Source organism: Mauremys reevesii, linkage group 19 (genome assembly GCF_016161935.1).
Source record: "Mauremys reevesii isolate NIE-2019 linkage group 19, ASM1616193v1, whole genome shotgun sequence".
Taxonomy (NCBI): domain Eukaryota; kingdom Metazoa; phylum Chordata; order Testudines; family Geoemydidae; genus Mauremys; species Mauremys reevesii.
Genome location: NC_052641.1, coordinates 12,923,693 through 12,949,209, shown reverse-complemented (window position 1 = coordinate 12,949,209; position 25,517 = coordinate 12,923,693). Strand labels below are relative to the sequence as shown.

At 46.7% G+C, this 25,517-nt stretch overlaps 1 protein-coding gene across 3 annotated transcripts in view; it reads right to left on the bottom strand.

Annotated features, from left to right (window-relative positions):
• The window catches only part of FAM102A (family with sequence similarity 102 member A), a 45,786-nt gene extending 20,269 nt beyond the window's left edge, over positions 1–25,517 (bottom strand). The window contains exons 1-2 of one of the 3 annotated variants that reach the window (XM_039506733.1): positions 25,341–25,517; positions 23,753–24,508 (exon numbers count right to left, since the gene is read on the bottom strand). In XM_039506733.1, the coding sequence (XP_039362667.1) occupies positions 23,753–23,898 (146 nt within the window). In that variant the 5' untranslated portion in view covers positions 23,899–24,508; positions 25,341–25,517. Of the gene's footprint in view, positions 1–23,752; positions 24,509–25,114; positions 25,242–25,340 lie in introns of those variants that run through there. The other 2 variants (XM_039506732.1, XM_039506734.1) reach the window with 2 other exon arrangements.

Sequence of the window (25,517 nt, the reverse complement as noted above, 5' to 3'; positions counted from 1 at the left end):
GGGGACGGGTTTGAATACCCGTGCAGAGAGGGCGCCTGCGGCTATGCACAATACTCACATTACCAACTGTCCTTCTGCACACCGGGAAGCCCGGCCTGATCTATTTCCAGCTCAGGCCTCCGCCTTGAGCCAATTAAATTCTCAGGGTATTTGGGGTGGGGGGGCGATGAATCTTTGACAAGGGATTTTGCCACTTGTAGCTATTAGTTAGCAATCGTAATATAGGGATTATCCCCTCCCTCTCCTAGCACAGTGCAAAAGAGAAAGGAATGAGGGCACCAGATATACTCTGTACTTCAGTTATTAAAAGCAATCCCTATCCCCAACCATAGCACTTAGGCATAATACAAGATAATGAGATCAGAGGTGTGAGGAAGAAAACCTCCCCAATACTGTTTCTATCTCGGGATTGCCTGACCCACACTTTGAGGTGAAGTCAACAAGCCTCTCACTCATGCAGCTTGTATAAACTGGTTAGGGTGAATCCAGCAAGGAGCTAGAATAGGGTGGTTACTACTAGCTCAAAAATACTGAATCCTCCCATATCTGCCCACAAAGGGGGCTGCATCATTCCCTTTTACAGATGGGAAAACAGACAGGCTGGTGATTTTCTCAAAGTCACAGATGGATCCTAGTGTCTTATGTAAGATTAGATCTCAGGAGTTCCTGGCTCCTACTCCTGTGCTCAAACCACTGCTTCAGGCCTTGGGACCAAAAGTGGTACTTCTCTCGGAGGAGACTGCAAGGTTTTTCTCACAATAAAAGCATCCTCAGCACCAGCCAAGTTGAGAGAACTACTGTTTTTTAAAAAAGGGACAGGAAGGAAGAATAAATCAACATTTTGAATGACTACGCTTTAGTGTGTCAGAATTCACAGATCTGTTAGGAGCCTCAGACATTTTCCTTTGGCAAGATTTGCTTTTAGAATGTCCACATTAGTTTTCTAACCAGTAATTTGTATTTGTCACACAGCAGTGGAATGATCAAGTCGAACCAACCCCATCGCTAACATTTGACCAGGAGATGCTGACATAAGAAACACATCTTGAGGGGACTTGCTTCAAAAAGTGGTGCCAGTACTGACTGGGCTACAAGGAATGTTGTATGATACTAAATATTTATTAGCAGTATTAACTGTGTTGTGGATTGATCCTGCCTTTGGCTGAAGTCATTCTACTTATTATGAACCCTGTGTATACTGTAGTTCCAAACATTTTACCATCTTGTGCTACGCATCTTAATGATGGGAACTGAGAAGAGATGAGAAGGTTTTTGGTTTTGGAAAGAGTATTTTGTATAATGGTTGAAAAGGCCAATGCTAGCAGGTTAGAAAGTCCTTAAAAATCATTAGACAGGGAGACAAGGGGAACAGTGAATGGTTAAAGCTGACCACTTCTAGGGAAAAAAATAAGAGTTTTAAACAGCTCAGATAGGCTGGTGTTTGATGAAGTGGTAGACTTTGTTTGGCTGACTGCTGGCATCAAGTTATCATTGGGCAGATAATTACAGGGAGCATATTTTAAAAGGTGGCCTTGAATGAAGCCCAGAGTTTCGTATTTAGCTCTGGGACACTCCCAGGTGTACAATTAGAAAATATCACACACAAAAACCAGTGAGATGGCAGAAGTGCGGCCAGGAGATGAGGCGGGAGATGTCTCTCACAACCCTAATCACACGGTCATACAAAATTAAGAGCCTAAAACAGATGTGTCCAATTTTAAACCTTACTCTATACTTGAGGAGCCAGAAATAGATCAGACCAACGTCTGGACATAGGTGCAGACTCACCACTGGGTCTTCAGAGGTTTTATATTCGTAACTGTCTATTGCAGTCTGCTCGGTTCTGCATCCCCAGAAACCTGAGCCCTTGCCAGCTAAGCTCTGACCCTGAGCAGAATAAGTTTTAACACAAAAAAAACCCCACCTATATACTTAGCCTGGGAAGAGTAATTATACCATTCTCACAATGGAAACCAAACCCATAGAATAAGTGCTAGTTCTTTGCAGAATGTGTGGAAGGCCTGAGTCTAAAGAAAGGGCTTCTTTAGGGACTTCAAATTCCCAACTTGTCCGTTTAACATATCCCTGACTCCCTGGATAGTCAATGGGACGGACCTTTGCATCCTTTTCAGCCAGTGGTTTACCCCATTTAGAACCACAGGGCAATGTGCCAAAGGGGCTGCCATAATGCACGAGAGTGCTACGTGGTTGGAAGGAGATACAGTGACACCCCACCAGCTTACCAGCAAGTCAGAATATGCAAGTGGGCCAGGTGATCATTGGGCCAGGCCTTGTACAGATTTTGCCTAACTAGGGGCTTAGAGGTGGAAGGTGGAAAGCGTTTCATATTCAGCAGTACAGGTCGTTACCAAACATGATTTACTTGCACATCTGCGAAGCACAGAACAGCACTATTCTAGCAAGCCACAAAACCAACCACGACTGTAAGATGGCTAAAAAGGACATTCAGAAAATACTGTCAGAAAAGGCCCTGTGTGGAATAAATGCTGTCTTTGAATCAATGAAGTCTCTTGTCCTGCATACGAGTAACAGCTAACCAGAAAAATACCTAAACTCCCAAACAGACCATAGACAGACTCTGGTCTCTTCAAAGTGTGCCCAGCCACACATCCCAACATGCACACTCAAAGGAGAAGAATTTTCACCCTGTCAGACCTTTGATTATTAAAGAAAAATTGAGTTTCACATTGACTTGAATCCTGAAGGAGTAAGTACATGGCTAGTGAAAACAATTGTCTCCTTTGATTTTCCCCAATTATTATTCTGTGGTCTTTTGGGGAAAGTCTTATACTGTTATTTTCCTTGCACAAACACTTAAGAAAAAGATAGCGTTCTTATGACAGACATTTCAATAGTGCAACACTTTTTGCACTAAATTGCTAGAAGCTTTACACTCAAAAGCAGAAAGTCAACGATCACACTGTTAAGTTAGATACTGTGTGCCAATATTTCCCCTATGAGCAGGGTTCCTTATTTAGCTCTCTCACCTTTCAAATTTAGGAGCAGAGCTTTATTATTCATGATGCTCATAGTCATTAGTGTCCTCTTGCAATTGCTCCCAGTTTGAAACCCTTTCTAAGATGTGGATCTGTGTCAGCTACTCTGAGCAGCACTAATCCGCCTGCTTGCCCACAGAAGATGGTACTCTGTGCCCTGTTTATTGGTTCACCACTTCATTCAGTGATAGCACTGCAAACACTACCCTTCCAGTGCCAAGTCAGATCAAGCTAGTGACACTGTTTTAAAGAGAACAGCCAGCCAATTCCCAGCTTGGATTCCTATAATAAATTTGTCTGATTGGTTGGAGCAGCCATTGTACCATTTTCCAGGTTTCTCCTCCCATTTCTCTTCCTCTGGAGTGGAGGTGGTTGGTACAGCAAGACCAAGAAAGCTGGACATTGGCATTCCCCAGAGGTGAAAGGAAAAATTTGAGGAGTTTCAGGAGCTATTCCTAGAGGCTGATGCCTACATTTAAATCCTTCACAATTTCACTAAAGGCTAAAAGCAGAGCCAGAAGACCCTGTTACAGACACTGTCAAAAGCTGTACTGTAGATGGGATCCAATTGCATCCCTGTAACCAGGCTAAAGCCTGAGACCGTCCAGAGTTTTAATCTGCTTCAGGGACACTGTTAGGTCCCATTTATGCTCTAGCATGTGACAGTGTAACTTGGTCAGGTGATAACTTTTGTTCCCTGACTCAGTTATAGCTGCAGTGTAACCCATGAGCAGCTCTGGAAACAATTTTTAGGAGCTAACAAGCTAATGGTGCTATGGTGTCTGCAGTAGTTTAATGCACAGGCAGGCTATTTACTAGACATCCGAATTTACACCTGCCCCACAGCTATCAAACCCCAGGCCTCATTACAAAACTTAGTGAAAGTTTTGTAAAACAGATGCGCCCCAGATGATTTCACACTTATCTTGACTATTGTGTTCTTTAAAAAGTCTCTCTGAATATGTAAAAGAAGGCCAGCATCCTATATCTGGCCTTTGGCAGGTTGAGAGTTACGGTCCAAAGGGTGTCCAGACAGTGACAACAGGGGGATGTCTTTACTACAGTGCAGCCATTATGAGAGGAAACCCTGTGCGCTCAGCTATCTGATTTCTATGCAAGGAAATGGAAAAAAGTCAGCAGCAAACAAGCTATGCCATCGGTAGCCGTTGCACTCAGAGGCAGCCTATCAGCAGCAAGCTGATGTTAGTACCCCTTTTCCCATTGCAGAGTCGTTTGCACACACCTGAATCAGCTGCAATGTACTCAGATCAAGGTGCGTTATAACTATGTAAAATGTACCGAAAATCCCAACCACCTTGTTTGTCAGAAGCTAAATGGCTTGACCTGCTACTGTACCAAATGGAGAAAGTGGCCATTAACATTCCAGAGTAATCAGACACTCTCTCCATCCCGACGCACTCACATCCCAGCCAACCCCTCAGGTGTGTCCCTAAACTCGCCAAAGGATTAAGAGGGAGGTAGGCACAGAGGTATTTTTAGGGAACACCAACTAACACGGATTAGCCTCTCTCTTGCTCCATCCATTCTAAGATTTTAGGGAAAAGGTAGAAACAAGCCATTAAAAATGCGTTCCAAAACTTGGAAAACCTGCGTAGGTGTTCAGCTCTCAGTAAGCAGGGCTAGCAGCTGGATTACACACTTTCAAAGAGCAGCCATGCTGATGACTCAGTCTGAGACAGTATTTGAGCACAGTGTTAGGAGGAGATACAAAGAGATCCTCACCACCTGTGGTCATTAATGAGGACACATCACTTAGATGCATTCTGGGAGTTAACTCTAGTGATCTGACAAAAACTGGGTGGTAAGTAGGCAGAATGTAACATTTCCCCGTGGTTTCAGCTAAAGTTGTTACTCACACAGTTCACATCTTGCCCTGTAGTTTTTCAGTGTAAAACGGCTGCTGCATTAAACCCCAGAGGTAGCTGCACAGCAGACGGCAGCCGCGGTGAGTGAATAGATTCCTAGACACAGGCTGCACAGCACCAAGATTTTTTTTTTTTGTTGATTAAAAAGAAACAGTCCAAGCTGTATGGTATATCATTAGACCAAGGGTTCTCAAACCTTTTCAAATCACTGGACTAGTGACGGCAGCCTCAAATGGCCACCTCCCCAAACCTGATATCATCCTCTTCATGCAGCAGTTACGGTAACACCAGGACAAGATGAATTTTAACGGAGTAGCTGCACCCATCACATCGATTTCTCATGCCAGACCCCAAACCCACTGTCCTGACTCTGTGCAGTTTGCGTCCTCTCCCTGCATGTAGGGCATTTATGCTTTTCAGTGCAGAACCTTCCAAGTGCATGTATTGAATTCTCACAGCTCTACCTCCAGATCACTTTGCCATATGCCTGTTTGCTGTGCATTTATTATGCCTCCAACTTCTGGATAAAATTTAAATCAATGAAGTTTGTAGAGCCAGACACTTATTAAACAGATTGATATCTGCAGCAAGCCACGCGAGAGCCATATAAAGGACCTATGAGTGAAAACTAACACGTACACCTTGAGCAGTGTAGGATGGCAAGAATTCCCTTCTTTCAATTGCACGTGTTTCTCAACTGGGAAGGAAACTTCTGGGGATCATGGTTTGAAGAGGACTCCTTTGTGGGGCAGCCTTCCTCCAAGAGAATGTCCATGTTTGGGAAGAGGTGATGAGTGTGAGTGACTGAAAAGCAAAGTGTGGCCAACAATTTTTAAGGCTTTGGGACAAACTTTCACTGAACTTTCCAGGAGTCTGAGAGACGTCACTGGCTAGTGGAAAACAATGGATACATGATATGGTAAGAAATCTAAGGTGATGAAGCCCGGAATACAGCAACATGTAAGTGTCTAAATGGTAAAAGCCATTTAAATCCAGAGCTTGTCTTTCTTGGACAGAAAGGATACTAGCTACTCATGACTCACACTGAAATCATTCAGTTATGACCGAGCTTATGTCACTCATTAAAACAATAGTCAAACTAAATAGCTGAATGTCAGCTGTTCACATCTACATGCTTCTTTCCCTGAAAACCCCAGTATTCTCAGACTAACAAGAGCTGGCTGTTATGGGCTAGATGTTAACAGATATGGTGGAAAAAGAAAGAATGGCTCAGAGACAGATGATGTAAATAAACCCTTGTTACTCAGAGAAGACTCGGTAAGCAAATGTTTATTGTCTGAGACAAATAGTATTTGGGCGTTCCAGAATGAGTGTTTCAAGTAAATAGTTCACTCGTACGGGTCACCACATCCACCTACCTCACAAAATTCACTCTCTCCTGAATTCCAAAACTCATTTAACTCCTGCTGCATACATACATGAAGTGCAGTCACATACGCACAACAACCTGCCTACTCACATCCCCTAAAAACCCACCCCTGTTCATTCAGTCACTCACATTAATGCCAGGCTACCAATGTCTTTTCTTTAAGGCAACTTACCCACAGACACCACAAATGCTAAACCTGATTGCTCAATAAGCTACGACAGCCCTTTGGGGATCAAAGCAAACTAAATAGTATGACAAATACATTTTCAAAAGTGTTTTACGAATGTTACTTAATTCTCCCCATTCCCTCGGATGGTTTATTTCTTCTGCTGTTCAATGGGATTTAAAAGGAAATTGAAGCAGAAAGCCAGCTTTGATTTACCGCTGTTTAAATAAGTGGAACGGTCTGAGTGATGCTCATTTAGCTGGAGAAGGGATGAATGCAGGAATGAGGTTTAGTGGAAGCTGACTAGAAAAGGAGTTACCTAAGGATATGTCTATACTACCCGCCGGATCGGTGGGCAGCGATCGATCCAGCGGGGGTCAATTTATTGCATCTAATTGATGTGATAAATCGACCCCCGAGTGCTCTCCTGTCGACTCCTGAACTCCACCACCGCGAGAGGCGCAGGCAGAGTTGACAGGGGAGTGGTAGCAGTCGACTCACCGAGTAGGTCTAAGTACGGCGACTTCAGCTACATTATTCACATAGCTGAAGTTGCGTAACTTAGATCTACACTGGGGGAGAGGGGAGGAGGATTGACCAGGCCTAAGAGAACTGAAGTGACAGCTGAGAAAGTGAGATGGAGAACAGTCAGGATCAAACTCTTCTATGGAACCAGACGAAGCGAGTAGTGCCAGGGTTGGGAAAGGCAGGAGAAGAAAAAGGAAAAGGACTAGAGTAGAAACCAACAGAACCAGAGAGGTGACAGAACACAGCACAGTAAGAACAGACTGAGAAATCCCCTGGAAAGGTAAGGAAGCACCTACTTCTGCCATTCCACTGTGTAGGAAGGGGGTTGCTTTGCTGTCTCAATTTTATTTAAGTGTGAAAAGTCAATCTTAAGTATGTCTTTTTACTGCTAATTACTACTCTCTAAAATGGTCATTAGTTCTGAGGAGGGGTAGATCATTTCAAGTCAGGGGAGTGATGTAGCTGCAATCCCAAATCCCATATTAGAAACAATGAACAGTAAAGGGAACTCCAGGGCATCCACCCCTAGTTACACATGTATACGTACAGAGTTTCTAACTGCATGTTAGCAGCTTATTTGGTGGGAAATAATTTAATTGTTTGTCCAGACTGAGGAAAAAAAAATCCTACTGTCAGGAAGCCTAACTGAAAGGTACATTAACACAATCCTGCAACACACACAAAACTCCCCTTTCTTAAGTAAATGGCCTCCAGTACACCCCATAGGATATCACACGGTCATTCGACACGCTCCAAACACCCTTAACACACACAGCAGCACATTCTAAGTCTCTGAAATCAGAGGCACAAACTAAGAAAATATCCTCAACTGCTCATAGCATCTAGGAACTAAAACTGCTGAAAGAAAATCAGCTTTGAACAGCGGTTCTCAGACTGTGGGTTGGGACCCCAAAGTGGATTGTGACACTGTTTTTAAAGGCGTCGCCAGGGCTGGCTTGGACTTGCTGGGGTCTGGGGCCAATGCCGAAGCCAGAGGATTTCAACCCTAGGCAATAGGGCTCAGGTTACAGGCCCCCTGCTTGGGCTGAGGCTACAGGCCTCCCTATAGGCACAAAATGTCTATTCGGATTTAAGGGGAGATAGAGAGAGATCTTAAGGATTCAGACAAACTCTCTAATTTGTCAAGGTCATTTTTAATGCTAATCCTGTCCTCCATAGTGCTTGCAATTCCTCTCAGGCTGGTGTCATGCACAAGTTTTATAAGCATAGTCTCCACTCCATTATCCAAGTCATTAATGAAAATATCACAACGCAGCAGGGAAAGACAAAGGTTATGGGGGGGGGGGAGGACGAAGCCTGTAATAGAAGGCTGAGATATAAAAGAAGCAGCAAAGACTGACATGAGGTAAAAATGCAAACCCAAGGTCTTATTGCCACATCTACAGAAACAACGAGAACAGCTTTTGGTCAGAGGCCAGGAATAGAGAAATATCACAAGAACAGAAGAGTCAGTCAAACCGAGGTCACACTGCAGTTCCAGAGAAGATATGACTAATGAGAGATGCTGGGCGGGTGACACTCAGTTACTGAGATACAAGCCTATGAAAGATGTGTATATTAAACACTGGGAAATATGCCTTTTTGAATTCTGACCACCATCTACTGAAACACTACCCCCTTCTCCCACTATCACAGCAGCTCCAACCAGCCTAAGAAGAATTTGCCTACTGTGCTCCCAAACCAAGTTATTGCTCTCCTGTAAGCAAATTCAGTTGGACTATATTGGTGAGAGCAAGGAATTAGGGTCTTTGTTGCAGAGTTAACTCCAGTGACTGGCAGACACAGGTCTGATCATTCAGATTAGTCTAGCCTAGGTGGTCACAGCCACACTTGAGTTACTGTGTCCTCACCGGTGCTGCACACACTTGTGTGTTGCTAGGACTTTTGGGGAGCATATTCCATGTTCTTGTGTGCTGCAGTAAACTGAGCTGCTCTATGCTACCTTCCCAATGAACTGTGGTTAAATTTATCTGTCTTTCTGGGCACATAGGAGGAATTGTGGGAAGGCGCTGGAGGACTATCTGCACTTGAGTGACTTAGCCTGTGTCCTCACTGCAAAGTTGGGGAGTTACCAGCCTCAGTGAAAGGGGCACACAAGCTCTAGCCAATACACTCACCCAGGCCAGCTACCCAGAGTTTAAAGCACCAAACTTGGGCACGGACAGAAGGGTTGGGGCAACACCTGAGTAAAAGCCCAAATTAATTGTGCAGTGAAGACAAACCCTAGGGGTCAGAACTCCTGAGTTCTAATCTCAGCTCTGTCACTGACTTATCTTTGGGAAAATCATGATCTAAGTAGGATAAGACCAGGGGAACAGTTTCAAACCCTTTCATCTGAGGCTCTATAACAGGGGTGACCAAACAGTGGCTTGCGAGCCACATGTGGCTCTTTTACCATTGAAGTGTGAAAAATCTGATCATATTCCTATTACACAGCGTACTAGATGTTGCTGTTACATCACCAGATATACAAGAAAAAGCTCTCTGTGCAGAAACAGACCTCAGAAATTAAAAAAAACCCCACAAGAATCACACACAAAAAAGGCCAAGGTCGCCTCTGGTGTAATACCACCAACACAACGGGTTTCAACAGCCACTGATTTGGCTCAAGTCTTTAATGCAGGACCTATCAGCATAATGAGCCTGAAAACCAAACCCAGGGTTATTAAAAGCAGTCTGGAGGGAACACCCTGGCATGCCTGGGCATGCTCAATCCTGAGTCACTCTCAGGTGGTGCCCAAGTGCACCGTCAGAGTCCACACCACAGTACAATGGAGAACCTTCTCCCATTTGCAGCACGTTTTCATCCCATCCGCAGGACGCTTGTTCACATTGCATGCCAACATCCATTTACAGCACTGTAACAATCACCTGTGTTCCTGGCTGGTATCAGATCTCAGGCTGCAGAAATCTATTTCTAGACTTAGCACCTTTCTGAAGGTTTCCTAGTACCATGTTATAGTCAGGCATCCTTATTACTGCCTCTAGCTTTGGGAGTTTACCCTCACAAAGGCTACTCCTGTTGATTCATAGTGAAAGTCATTTGCAAGATGTAAAGGGCTGTAGGGCAGCAAGCTTGCACGGTGTCCTCGCCACTTCAGCTCACTCAAACAGAAGCTACACACAGCAGGCACAGCCAGCATCCCCTGCAGCTTACTCCGATAACAGCCTTATTCTACACAATCCAGGAGGCAGCACGCTGTAGGTTCACAGATATGGTTTTCAGGCTGTATCTGGAACAACAGTCAGGGTAGCCTTACGTGGGCCGCAGCTTAGGCAGAAACAGAAGGCTGGATTCTCAGGTTTGCTAAGACGACTTAGAGATGCCTACTTTGTTACAGAGCTTATGCCAGCGGTGGATGTTAGAATAAGCCTCCTACTGCTCTAACTTCCACTGGGACCAAGTGACTGAGGATCAGGGAGCCACCACCCTGCTCTGTGTCTGAGCTATGCTCAGATGTAGTAGAGAATCAGGGCCAGGATGTCTCTTGTTTACAATGGACTTGGGTATTATCTGGATTACTGTAGTGCCTGGGAGACATAATAGACCAAAACCCCCATGGTGCTAAGGGGTGTACAAACAGTACCCAGACAGCCCCTGCCCCGAGGCCCATTTCACAGGGAAGGCAGCATCCAGATTTTCCCCCCTGCTGTCCGTGTAAACTTGACAATTCCCTAAGCACATCAGGCAAAACTGTCACTCCCAACGTTGCTGTCTCAGAGGCTGATCTTTGGAGAGAACAGCACAGACAAGGTGTATCGGGCACAGCTAGTCACTCACTCCTCGGATACAAGAGCAAGGGGACATTCAATGAAATTGGAAGGCTGCAAATCTAAAGTCAAAAAGCGGAAATATGTTCTCCACACAAATGGAACCCACCACACCCCCCAGGGTAGCACTGAGGCTAAGCAGTGTTCGATTGGACATTTATACACATGAAGCCATCCAATGTTACTGAAGTCTGAATGAAAACTTAAAAGCCCACATGCTTCAGGGCATAAACCAATCTGACTAATGGGGATTAGGAAGACTCTTTACCTATGGACAGGTGATTCCATAGCTGCCTACAGCAGAGTTCTATTTCTTGCCTCTTCCTTTGAAGCATTTGGTCGCAGCCACTGCTGGAATCAGGATACCTGACCAGACCGGCCCTGGTCTGATCTGGTACATGCAATTTCTACATTCCTAAGCCTAGCTATTGTCTGTTTCTGTACTGAGAAACACTAGGAATGACCCTGGAAAGATCAGTGCACTACGAGCACCTTAAATTCTGCCCTTAAATTTAGCATAACACAAAGATGGATCAAGACTCAGGAGAAATACAAAGAAAACACAGAGGAGGAATATGAGAGCAAGAAGACAGCCAAAATAAGGAGAAGCATGGCTGGAGGGATGAAGAAAAGACACCAAAGGGAAGCAGAGTGGATAAAAATAAATGTCTTGATTTGTCAGATTTTTTAATTTAACTTAAACACTTTATTTTTAAAAATAAACCTAGTTAAAATTATATTTGAAATTATGACAATTTATATTAAGGCCTTAATCTATTAAAATTCTTAAATTACTAAATTAAAATCTTAAAATGATTTTGATAGATTAAGTTAAATAAAAAATATTCAAACAATAAAACTTGAGCAGCAAACTTGTAAAGAGTCAAATCGTTAACTGGTGGAAGTCACTGGCTAAGCATCAGCTACCGCAGTTTGCTGAAGTGCTAAACCAGTTTTTGGTGACAGTAGACTTTTCTGCAGCTGCAGAAGAGGCTATTTTTCTTCATTTCAGTTATTCAGCTAGTTTAGTTCAATGACTAGTTCATTCAAAGTTCAGAAATGGACTGGGAGCTTAAAGAGCAGGAAGTCTTATTTTCCTCTTCCAATCTCATGAATAAAAATGAGGTCTGAGACAATCAGATCGACTAGTTCTAAAATCTCAAAGAACAGTCACCAGAACCAATCAGTTCAATTCACTAACTACAGATATTTATTTTGCTTATTAAATCAGTTTTAAAAACGGACGTATTTTGATAAACACTTTTTTCCTTATGTATCCAGCACATTTTAGGTAGATTTATTTAACTAACAAAAACTATTTTGGGTGGGAATTTAATTGGGGTTGCAAAACGGTATGGAGGGCTGGGTAGGGAAGGCTGTGGCCCCCCGCCCCCTCTCACTTCCCACCCCAACTGCCCCTCTCAGAACCCCCGGCCCATCCAACCCCCCCTGCTCCTTATCCCCTGACTGCCCCCTCCCGGGATCCCCTGCTCCTAACCGCCCCCCGCGCCCCTTTCGGAATGTAGCCCTGTGAACATGGGCGGAGAACTCAGGAGGAGCAGGGACAGCCGTGCAGCCGGAGAGAAGTAGCAGTTTCCCCTTCAAAGCACCACTTCTCTCTGGCTGGCTGCGCGGCTGCCCGGTGCTCCTCCTGAATCCTCCTCCCGTGTTCCCGCCACCCGCAACGCCTGCCTGCTCCCCTGCCCCCACAGTGCATTCCCTCTCCCCCTTGGGGGGGGGTGCCAGTGTTGAGCTGCTCGAGTGCCCAGCCCTGGGTCCCCCTGTTGTTCGGGGGGTCTGTGCCAGGACACCCTGTGTTCATTGGCAAATCTGCCCGAGCCGCGCCACCCAGCCAGAGCCAGCCATGCCACCGCGCTGCCAGCACAGCAAGCTGAGGCTGGAGGGGAGGGGCTGGGGCCGGCCGGGAGCTCAGGGGCCAGGCAGGACAGCCTCACGGGCCACAGTTTGCCCACCTGTGAGCTATATAAACGCTTAAGTGTGTAAATAGTGCATTCAGGTTAGCAAAAAGCAACACCAAATTTAGTGCGAAGGCTCTATTTAGTTGCAAATCAACATTTTAATGGTTACCAAGCAGTGAGAATCATAGAATGTCAGGGTTGGAAGGGACCTCTGGAGGCCATTTAGTCCAACCTGATCAAAGCAGGAGCAAACCCCAGACAGATTTTTGCCCCAAATCCCTAAATGGCCCCCTCAAGGATTGAACTGACAACCCTGGGTTTAGTAGTCCAATGCTCAAACCACTGAGCTATTGCTCCCCCAACCTCTCTAAGAAAGTAACTGAAGAGTACAAATGCAAAACAAGACTAAAGTTGATGTAAATCAATCCATCCTGAAGCGAACCCACTGAAAATCCTGGACACAACTCTCTTCCATTCTTCTGCCCACCCTCCAAGGCCAAAGACACACAAACACCCTTTCTTGTTGTAATGTGGCCGTAGCCATTACGCACATCCTGGAAAGTTCAGCCCAGATGCTAAAAAGCTACGGGGAAAACAAGCTGGTTGAAAAGCAATTCTAGAAGGCTTGTCAAGCTTCATTTTAGCCTCTGACCCCTGCAGCAGTCGTACCCACAAAGTACATTCCAGCAACAGAACTGAAATGAGGGGTGTGTCAGACATCAAGTCTCTTCCTACAAGTACACACCTAGGCGTATGCTAGTCAGAATCTTTCAGCCCAGCATGTGGGCTGGGGGTCTCTACTGCTTAAAGCAGAGATATTCACTGATCCGATTTCCATTCGAGAGCTGCTATGAAATATTTGTGTTTTGTTTCTTCTGCAGTTTTGTTCTTAAAGCAGAATTGATGTGTTTAATCTTCCTACAACACAAACCCCAAACCCACTTCCACTCTATTTTGAGAGGGCACTTCCTGTTAATCAAACAGCTACAGAAAAGCTACCGCCAATCCTAGCCCCTCTCTTAGGCTGCAGATGAGCCAGATTATTTTAGAGCAGGGCCAATGTACACCTACCCTCAGCACAGCACAGCTACCACCCTTCCGCTTAGCTTCAGGGCCCGGAGACAAGGCCCAAGGCAGTCTCTGCTTCCTGGCACATGGAGGATCTGACTTCAGCCCTTTGCCTCTCAGCCCACTAGGGCAGTCGGGGTGTGATACAGAGGGAGGTGCTAAGGTGGCAGGACCCTGACACGTCTTTCCCTGTGTCACCCCTCTCCCACCATGGACTGGCAGCTGGCAAGACAGACACAGGGCTGAGGTAGTCAGTCCCAGAGCTGCTACAGCCCCACAGACACTGAGAGCAAGGAATCATTAACTTAAGACACCTTAGAAACTCAGCTGCCTGCATTTTGTGCTACTCAGAGGTAAAGGATGGAAGGGTAAGAGAGGCAAAATGTTTCTTAACATGCATCTTTACCAAAAGAGACTCCTCAAAAGGAAGCCTTCTAGCCAGGGGAGGCTCTAGGAATTTGGCCGCCCCAACTCTTGCAGACTTGCCTGTGGAGGGTCCGCTGGTCCTGCGGCTCCGGTGGATCTCCCGCAGGCATGCCTGCGGATGCTCCACCGAAGCCGCGGGACCAGCGGACCCTCCGCAGTCATGCCTGCGGGAGGTCCACTGGTCCCGCGGCTCCGGTCGACCTCCTGCAGGCATGACTGTGGAAGGTCCGCTGGAGCCGCCTGCTGGCAAAATGCCGCCCCAAGCGCGCGCTTGGCGCACTGGGGTCTGGAGCCGGCCCTGCTTCTAGCCTTCGATGTTGGTTTCAAGTGAGTTTCAGGGCCAGAGATGCAAGGTGAAGCTGCCTCTTAAGAAGCTCAGCTTCAGAGATCCTACTTAAAGCTCCAGATCTTCTTATCTCAGCTCTGCTAGAATACTTTATCCCACAACCTTCTCTGAGGGCAGCAGCCCTGCGGAACCAATCTACAATTGATGTTCAGAGTCCCACCTTCTGCACAACCCAGCAAAATGCTCTTCTTTATGGCCTAACTCATTCCCATTGCAGACTGTGAATACAGGACCCTGCCAAGGTCTCCCTTCACCCAGAGTACTGCTAAACTCAGCCACACTGAAGGCATGATCCTCATGTTTTCCCAGCTCAGCTATTGCTGTTTGAAAGGGAAAGCATCCATGCCAGCCACCGAATGCCTTTGCTATGGCATATCAAGAACATGCCGTCTCCCCAACACCGCAGCCTCCTTCCAGACCTCAAGTCTCCTTGTGCTTCCTTTTCATTCCCTCTCCTCACTTCCATATCCCATCTCACTTCCCTCATCTTTTCTCAGCTCAGTCACATCAACACGTCTAGAAGGGATGACCCCACAAGAAGCAAAGGAAAACAAAGACTTTCACAGAAATCAGCAAATTCAGCTCCAGCAGAACAATTCCTTCCTCGCTCATCAACAGGCTACAGATAACCAACAATGATGCTGTTCCTCCTCTGAACACAAGTGCAACTGTTTGTCTAGTGGGAAGTGCCTTGCAAACCAAGGCACTAAAACGATATTCAAAGCCCAGCTGGATGGTATTGAAGACATTAACTCCTGACACAGCGATAACAGTGATTATATACTATGCCTTCCAGCCGGTGCACAGAGTAAGACATGGGCAAAGAGCAAAAGTCAGCAAGAAAAGAAAAAAAACACAGGAGTACTTGTGGCACCTTAAAGACTAACAAATTTATTTCAGCATGAGCTTTCGTGAGCAGGCAGAGTCTAATCAATTGAGATGAGCTATCCTTAGCAGGAGGAAAAAAACTTTTTGAAGTGATAATTAAGATGGCCCATAGAAGGTGTGAGGAGAACTTAACATAGGGAAATAGATTCAATTGGTGTAACTGAGTTAACTATTCCACAGTCTTTGTTACTAACCCACAGTTAAACAAAGACTGGGAATGGTTGGGTCACCAATTGAATCTATTTCCCTATGTTAAGTTCTCCTCACACCTTCTATGGGCCATCTTAATTATCACTTCAAAAAGTTTTTTTCCTCCTGCTAAGGATAGCTCATCTCAATTGATTAGACTCTGCCTGTTGGTATGCATACTTCCACCTTTTCATGTTCTCTGTATGTATAAATATTCCCTGTCTGTGTGTTCCATTCTATGCATCCGAAGAAGTGAGCTGTAGCTCACGAAAGCTCATGCTTAAATAAATTTGTTAGTCTTTAAGGTGCCACAAGTACTCCTGTTTTTTTTTGCGGATACAGACTAACACGGCTGCTACTCTGAAACAAGAAAAGAAAGTTTCTCTAAATCACGTGCGCTAGGGTGGGACAAAGCACTGACACCTCTCACAAGAAGAGTTAAATTACTGGTCTGAGGGTCCTAGGCCCATAACAGAGGAAAACAGTATTACCGGACTAAGGGTCCAGCATGGACCCAATAAGATTGTGGGCCAGTATTTGACAAGCCATCAAAGCTACAAAACAATTTTTATCCACCCGAAAGGAGCTTAAAATCCCAATTTTCTAATGGCATACAGCAATGAATCCACAAGGAAGCAAACCGAACGAATCCCGTTAGATACAGGAGATTGCATATCCAGACATGCCATCTTCATCCTCCCACAGACATGATCCTCTCCAGTCAAGCCGGCAGGGAGCCTGGAGTGCTCCAAACACACATGCCAATGCTTAGACTTCCCCAGAAGGAAAAGTGGTTTCTGATTTCGAAGAGCAGAAGTGGGTGTTCCTTCCCCGAATACTCAAACAGCAGCTCCAATTCTCTGCAATAAAAGATAAGCCTCCCTAGTATTAATCTAGAAACCGGTACTAGAACAGTTTGCCATGGGCAACTTATAGCCTATTAAAATACCAAGAGATGTGCCCCAAAACCACAAGGTCCCAAAGGCACACACGTATTGCTCAATCAGATTACAACTCACAAAGAGAGATGAGCCAAAAGCTGGTTATTCCTTCCCCTCTATTTAGGAGGGTAGTTACAAACCTTCAAAGGGAAGGAGGATTTGTCTCCCAGGCTTCTGTGCCCCCCTCTCATCTCCTGCACTGGGCCTAAATCCACAATGGAGTGGACAGAAGAGACTGCAACGTTTTAAATAACAGGGTCACAGGTTCCCTACTCCCAGTGTAGAACATTTATTTCTAGTGGGCAATTTTTGAAATATGGGCTGCTCAAAGTCATATGGGAAAGGCTGTAAGTGTTAGCTGGCAGAGCAACCATTGGTGCTGGATCAGTGATCAGAAAGGAGGGGAGAAAAACGCGATCCCTGTCCCACCATGTCTACTGGAGCTTTCCACGGCATGTCAGTTACAGAGAATAAAGTCACACTCCATCTTCTGCCACAGAACCCCTCTCTCAGAGGCACTAGGCAGGACAGGAAGTCAGAGCTATGGTGTCTACAGGGCTATCCTTACACAACAGGATACAGCCCCTATAGAAGGAAGTTTTAACATCGTTTTGCAAAAGGTTAACAGAATTCTTCAACTATGACCTTCAGCAGGAACAGCCTGGCTCAGCATTAGGCAACAGCTCAGAATGAAGTTTCTCTGTCAGATGCCACAGGTGTACGAGCCACAGGCATACAAAACCACAGGCTGGGAAAGTATGAAGAAAATGTGATGTAAACACACAGCTGCTCCAAGGTAGCTGGGGGACGGCACCGCACCTGACTGTTGTGAGCTAACTGTGAACAGTCTGTGAACAGTCTGCCAGCACTGGCTTCCTCTGTCACTCCCATCTCACCTCGGTAAGTGGAAAAGACTTCTCTGTAGGTCTTGCTATCTGGATTTTCCCTACCTCATTGACTCCACTGGGTTTAAAACCGCAGACGAAGACCGTTTTTCTCTATTGTCTATACATCCTAGTTTCTCTCTATGTTGTTTTCTAACTCTTAAAGGAGAGGCTCCCAAACTGTAGGGCCTTTGTGTCGGGGGCGGGGGGACCCGGGCCAGCACCCACAAGGGGTGGCAAGGGAGTGCCACCCAGCTCCTCCCTGCCCCCATCTCTGCTCCAGTCCTGCCCACGCCTGGCCCCGTTCCCAGTCCAGGGCTGAGGCTGGGGGCAGGGCGTCACCTGGCCATGGGCTCGGCTGCCGGCCCCCATTGCAGTCTGGTTGCAGCTCTGCTCCCATACCCAGCCTTGGCCCCTGGCGATAGCTCCATCCCCGCTCCACCCCCAGCCTCGGCCCCTCATCCCTGACTGCGTCCCCCTCCCTCGAGCCTTGGCCCCAGTCCTGGCCCAGGGGGTGTGTGTGTGTCATGGACAGAAGGGGGGGAGCATGACCCTCTAAAGTCTGGCGACCACTGTCAAAGTGTGTGTGTGTATCGATATTGTCTCTTAAGCAGGCAGTATCCTGAATTAGATTGTGCTATATCTTATAGGAGAGCTGTTTCCACCAGGCTGCATTCAAATGCCTCCTCCATTAAGGCCCTTAATGGCATTCTCAGCTACCGGCTGAGGAACTGTGTGTCCTAAACTCCTGTATCTGGTGATGTTGTTCGGTGGTATCAAGAGCTTTTTGTCCCTGCACAGGAAGGCCTTTCCTTCTAGCTATGCTTGCAGCAAGAAATCACCCTGCGGCATGCGCCTGCAGATGCTGGGATGAAGCAAGCCTGGCTCTATGACACAAGCAGCTGCCCACATTCTGATCTCAGTTAGAGACACCTGCACCTCAGAAATTAGTGGGATCTCAAGAGAATAACCTATGGCAGAATCTGAGCCCCCCCATCCTGTCCCATCATTATAGACAATTATTTTGCTCATGCTGGCAGGGACTAACTATGGAGGGTGATTGTGTAATTCCCTAATTTAAAGTGTGACATACCTAGACTATGTGGAAACAGGTTTAAATCCCAGCAGGATTGAGTCAGCCCTTCATCCACTGAAGAACTGGAAGCAACGTAGCACATTTTGCTCTTTCAGACAAGACCGTCATTAAAAAAAAGTGTCTTGGCTATTCTGTGTGGACATGAAAGATCTCATGGCACATTTTATAAAAGCAGAGGTTTGCCCTGATGTTCTTGCCCAGACTTCAAAATCTCCCTCTGCTGTGCGGGGTGCTGTGTACTGCACTCCGTCTGACCCCAGAGGCAGCTGCATTTCGGTGGTGCCGTACAAGTACAGCTGTAAAGGACTTCAGTGTCCTTTGGGGGAAGGAGTTATCTAAAGCAAACAGATTCTTCATCCGGAAGAGCAAACAAAGTCAGTGCTACACTGAGAGCCAGACCCAAACTCACATGGGACCATCAGCTACACCAAGTGCATCTCCAAACACCAGCTACTTTGCCTTCACTTTCTCTGGGGTAAGTTTGTGAACACTGCAGTCAGCAGAGCAAGTGGCCTTACACTCTTATAGCACTTAGCTGAAAGTCATAAGACTCTACATCAGCAACTTCCTCAGCCCAACCTACAGCACGGAAAAGCCTCCTAATGAGCCAGACCACCCTAACGGGGTCAGCTCTTCCTGGATCACAACTCCTCCACTTCAGTTCGCCAATGAGCAGCTGTTAATTTGTGGAAGAAAGAAAGAGGAAAAAATTAGTTCCCTGGCCTAAGCTAAAGTTCAAGTGTTGGAGCAGTGGTCCGCAAACTTTTTAGGTCACACCCTACCTTACCTGTAATGGACTCTGTCCACCCTCCACCCCCTCAGAGCCATGGTCAGGTGTTGGGTCCAGGAGCAGAGGCTGGAGCCAGAGCTGCAGATGGGGCGAGAGCTGTACCTGGTGCCAGAGGCTGAGGCTGGAGCAAACTGGGGGCAGAGCAGGATTAGGGGGGCACTCCCCTGTGGGGGTTGGCCTGGGTCCCACTATGCCCCGTGAATGTTCCTTCATTCCCCGCTGGGGGGCACACCCCACAGTTTGGGGACCACTGCGCTAAAGGCACAGAGGAAACCAAACTAAGATGCTACACCAGCCAAAAGGAGTATGGTCTTTAAGAAACTAGGATTATCAACTGAATTTAATGGAACAGATATATGGTTACGTGCAAGAGATTCTCCGCCTCCAGGGATGAACGGAAGTGCCCTGAAATGACTCAGTTCTTGCAGAACCCAGATCATACGGACAAGCATTCCACCTCGAGCGTCATCGGTTGCAGACTCCCACAAATCTCAATCTTCTCCCTTAGAATATTCAACACCAATATGAAGCTACTGGAGAGCCAGTGAAACCACACAGGCTAAAGGTCAGCCATAGGTGGATGACACATCAGAGGTAGACAGCACTGTCCCCGAGCTGTCTGAATGGATAGCCAACATCAGCACCTGGATAAGGGGCATCTGGCTATCACACAACTCAGACAATGCTGTGGTAATGCTGTCTCGGTTTTGACTATCTCATTAGCCCTCAGCTTCTAATGTCAGTCTCCAGCCTGTGTCCCCCTTTGGGGTTTCTTGGTGCTACTGGCTGATCATGCAGCCCCAGGAGAGGTCCACTTCCACCTCAAAGTGGCTAGAGAACTGATCCTGATCCTATCGTAGAGAGAGTGGCTGTGGTGATGGATGCATTTGAGATCTCTAGATTAGGTTACTGCAACACTGAAGATGGAAGGTACACACCCTGGAAAAGCTTCAGCGGGGGAAAAAAATGCAGCAGCTGGTCTGCTTAGAAAGACTAGTTGCCATGAATACATCGTGTTGGTGCCCTGCTCTTTATTTCTATTTTGAATAGTTGGGAGGCACTCTGATACAACGGTGATTGGGGATTTTTAAATACCTTGATCGTATATAACAGAGGCATATTGATAGAGCTGTGCAGGAAAACTTGCACAGCACCTGCTTGTCCTATGCCTGGCTCTAAAAAACAGTGCTTTCCTGAACACCAGGTTCTGTACTCCAACTAGACAGCACTAAACCAACACAGAACAATAGCCTGCCATTCCACCAGGGCACTGTAAATGGACATTGATAAGATAAATCTTACCCTCACAGGACTCTTCCAGGCTGTATTAGGAGAGGACTTGATTAAGGGGGAAAACGTGAAAAGGAATTTACAGCTTGCAAGTTCATACTGTAAGATCGCAAAGGCCTAATGTGGACCGCCAAGCCAGCTTGTGTGCATAAGAGGGCACACTTCTGAAAATGAGAACGCCAAACCAGCTGGAAACGCTCACGGGACTTGGAGCTTTTCCAGGATAGTCTGAATTCCTAAGCGCGTTAAGTCATAATGCATTTTGGACAGGTTCCCCTCTTAGCTAGGCCGTTTTGTTTCTGCCTCAGCCAAAGGAGCTACTGGCTACAGTTTCAGTTAAAGGAGGGGGTTCCAGACTCAGGGCGTTCACATTCTCTGGCTGGAATCGGCGTGCCCCACAACCCAGAGGCCCGCCTCCAACTCTACAGCATGGAACAGGACCATGTATATGCAGGTCAGGTTGGAACGGTCTTGGAACAAAGATATGCTGCTGGGATATGGGAATAAAGCTTCCTAACATCTCCTTTACACAGTTTGGGTTATTAAACTGCTTGGTCACATCAGTCTGACCCAGTTAATGCTACTGAGTGAGATCATCTATGCCTCCTCCCTGAACTCTCACCAAAACTTTCACACTTGTGTCCATGGGTTTCTTAACTAAAAGTCCATGGCAAGTAGCAGGAAAGAGGTGTCTCTTGCGGGTCAGATTCCAAAAGAAGGAATTCTTCCACTGAAACCCCAAAAGGGCTCCTTCTATATCAAAAACTGGCCTAATCTGGGAAATTTCCTTACAGGTTTTTAAACCAGTTCAGCTAAACCAATTTTAAAATCCATGATAAGTCTTCCCTATGGTACACAGGCTTCCTTAACCAGATGTTGTTTCCACCTCTCTTCTTTCGGAGAGGTCATGGTTGGAGAGCAGTGGCAGCTGATCTACAGAAAATTTTCATGACTGGGCAAGCAGAAGGGAATACCTGACATTCTATTGCCGATGACAGTCAGCATTTAGAAGCTGTACAGTGGGTGTGTACCACACCATAATCAACACAGCAAGAATCTCCCTTACACCAAATGGTTTGCTCCAGCAAGCACCTTGGGATCCAGTCTCTTCTGGAAACCTTCTGGTGCCAAAAAAAGAATCACAGCCTCTAGCTAAATTCTTAGTCACATACAAACTTCCAATTCAACATGGATCTAATCTCTCTTAATTCCCACTAACTTTTCCCCAAATCTTTAGAATTTCAAAAGGGTCACAGTAAAATGGAAAAGGCAGTAAACTAAGGCCAGTCTGGGGATCCTCAGTACACGGTAAGCCTACTTCTGGCAATTCCTAGAAGATCGTTTCTTATAATTAGAGAGACTGCAAGAGACCAAGGTTTGGAAGAGCTCAAATGAATTAATACCACTGAGCCTAGTAACTTTTCTAATAGGAACCGGTTTCCCACATGCTTTCAGTTAGACCAAAGACAGACTAGGGGAAAGGCAGCAAACCCAACATCCTGCTTCCCCTTTTGCTGGTTTATGGGCAGTCAAGCGGAGTCAGAGTAAGGCATGCATTTGGTTTAAATTACAGATGATCTCTGCAGGCACCTGAACATGCAGAGAAAACTCCTGAACCTCAAACAGCTAAAAAACCCACACAAAATGCCAACCCACAAGGCTGGCAGTAGCACCAAACCTGCACTTCTGCAACCTGCCTTCTAGGACAACAGGAAGAATCTTGAAACCCAGTCTGGGAGCCCAAGTTCACCTGGAATAGTTTCCAAATAAATGAGCTGATCTAGGAAGTAAAGGGGTTAATTCCTTCCCAAGCTCACATACAGCTAAAATTCCTGAGATAAGCTACTTCTACCAAACCCAGGGATCTAACTGGGAGAAAATTGCAAGGAAGAGTTATTTTGATAGACTTTTTCCTTGGAGGAACTCATTTAGGGTCTGCTTTTCCAGAGGTGCAGCAGCTCCCACGACCTTAAACTAGAGCTGAGGTGCTCAACACTTCTGCAAAAATCAGGCCTTGGTGCTCAGACACACATATACATGTTTGCAAGGTAGAAAAGATTTACAGTTGGCCAGTAAAAACCCTATCCCCTACAATGGAACAGCTCCCACCATTCTCAGTATACAGTGCCATAAGAGCCTCTGGAGACCAAGCAACACTAACAGCTACCTTGGAATAAGATTAATTATTCTTGGGTTAATATAAAAACAGATTTTGAAAACCACTGAAGGCTGTCCTAACCATACTGAGGCAGTAAGCCAGCAAGTCCAGGGCTGTTTTGGAATTTGTATTTGCATAGCAGGAGGTGATAATCAATGTGCATAGATGGCAACAAAACAGATTTTGATTAGCAGTTTGTAGTGAGAGTGGGGACAAAGACCCCCCCAAGCAGGCAGAGAGAATCCAAGCCAACCCACAAAGGGAAAGGGGCCTTATAAAAGAATTCTACAGAAGTGGCCCAAATGCTACAGATTACATTATTGCTGCAGTGTTTTGCTCGTTAAAAAAGTTACAGTAAACAGGAGGCTCAAGGGCACTCATCGAGAAGATAAACCATGGTTTTTGAAACTAACATTAACTTCCAGGCAGCCGTTTGCCTTTGCATGGCCATTTGCAATGCAAAGCAAGGTACTTCAACCCTTACCAAGGACAGTAATTTATAAGCAAACAGGGAGAGAAAAGTTGAGCAGGGTTCATTTGATCAGTTTAGATGCAATTTTCTACTGAGTTAAGTTTCTCATTAGGCAAAAGTACAGTTTGGTTATTTCTTTCATCATATGTAGTATGTATGAGCTTTTTTCCCCACCTCTTTTTTTGGGGGCAGGGAGGGGGAGAGACTTGTGATCCAAAGTGTTCATCAACAGACCCCAGTATCTTTCAGAAATGTCAACCCCACATAGCTGAAGAATTCAATTCAATTCTGATCAGAGGCCACACATACAGCTGGCCAACAATGACCAGACTCAGGGCTACGACCAGATGGGAGAAGAGAAATGGCATGCACCAGTATTATTACAATCACGTGGAAGAGGCAGGCAAGTGTTAGCAACATACCTAACAACTCAGTCCAACACAGTTTAACCAGGAAAGGAGGAGTATGAGGGTGGTGAGAAGAGAGAATTACACAGAGCCTCTTACCTGGAAGACAAACTAGCAAAGTCCCCTCCATCCAGCAGCCTGATTTTGCAGAACAGAACACCGTTCACAAAGGGAACAGCAGTCAGCTCCTCCAGCGTGAAACTGGTCTGAAATTTAAACTTCTTTTTCTTCATCAGGAAAGCCATGGGCAGGCTCAGTGAGAAAAGTCCAGGAACTCAGAATAAAATCAGAGTCAGAGAGCAGCTTCTCAAAATGCACACAGATAAACCGAGGAACAGGCAGCTGTTTCAGGAGTGAGAGGAGAGTGTAAATTTCAGTTCAATTGCAATGACCGCCCAGCTTTAAATGAACAATCCTCTTCTCTCTTTGGTGGTCGGATCTGGCTGTGGGATCATTGCCCTGGCAGACTTCAGGTGAGGAGGAAGAGGACAGAGTAAACCTCTGGAACATCTCCAAGGAGGAAAAGGAGAGAGAAAAATCCAAGCTCCGGACCAGCAGGAGCTCCCCTGGCTGCAGTTCTCGTGTTTAGAGGCGGCGATGCTGTGTGTCCATCAGGCCCCCTTCAGAAGCCAGCTCCGATAGGAGGAAGTCATCCTGAAATTCTGTCTGAAGAAGAAATCTTAGGTCTGCAGACCGCACATTCAAGGCTTCCCGGTTTCAGTCTCCTCCCCTTGTGCGACTATTTTACACAGGTCTCTGCTGTCTGTTGTTACTGCTCCAACAGGTCTCTAACGTCAAGTAGGGAGGGAAACGAGTCAATTAGTCCCTGCCAGCCCTGGACTCCTCCTCTGCAACCTGTTTAGGTGGATAAGATTCTGTTCAACCTCATTGCAATCTAAGGAGGAGGAATCCGGTTCGCCTGCTTCAGAGATCCCTTTCCCCCTTTAATGCCTACTGCCATTTTTACTGCCCCCGGGTTGCTCTCTATTCTGCAAAATGTGTTTAATCCTAATCTGTTCTAGAACGATTTTTATCCATAGATCTCAAAGCAATATATAAAGGAAGGCAAGTCTAGCAGTTGAGCTGGTGAAGAAATGGGGGGTGGCGGAAGGGAGAGAAGTCAGAGCTCTTTGGGAAGTTTCAAAATTTTGACCCCCCCACCCCCAGAAACTTGCATTTTTTTCCTTCTTCGTATTTTCCAACTAGTGCTACCCTGGTTCTGGTGCACCCGAGCGAGTCCTCACGTAAGCAAAGTTCACGCGGCCGGACCCATTTTCACCAGTGCCAATTTAAACCAGCGGAAAGCCAATGTAATAAACACCGCACGCTGCAAGGGGAGCTGGCGGCAGGTGCCTGTCTACACTAGGGGTCTGACACCGGATTACACTAGGGCGGGGCTTGCGCTGTCCCATTCCCTAGCGCAGCGATACATGCGATGAGCCGAGTCCGGTCTCTGCCCACCTCCGCCTCCGCGTGCAACCAGCCCAGCCCGGTCCCTGGTGCCACAGCGGCCGGAGCAGCCCGGATCCTGCCGCAGCCCCCGCCCGCGGAACCGCCTGGCCCGGGCGCTGCTCCCCCGGCCCGGTTCGGGCTCCCGGCCCGGTTCCGCTCGGCCGGCCGCGCCTGTGCACCGGGAGCGAAGCGCCCCCAGGCAGGCGAACCGCGCGGCGCCGGGACCCGCTCTCACCTTCTGCCCGCGCCCCGCAGAGCCGCCGCCGCCCGCCTGCACCGCAAGCCCTGCTAGCGCGCCTACGCCAAGTGCGCCAGCCACGCTAACGGCGTAGAGAGTGGCAGGCCCCAGCGGGGTCACCAGGCTTCGAGAATACGAAAGCCCGGACAACACTCCCCCGCCCTTCCTTCCCAC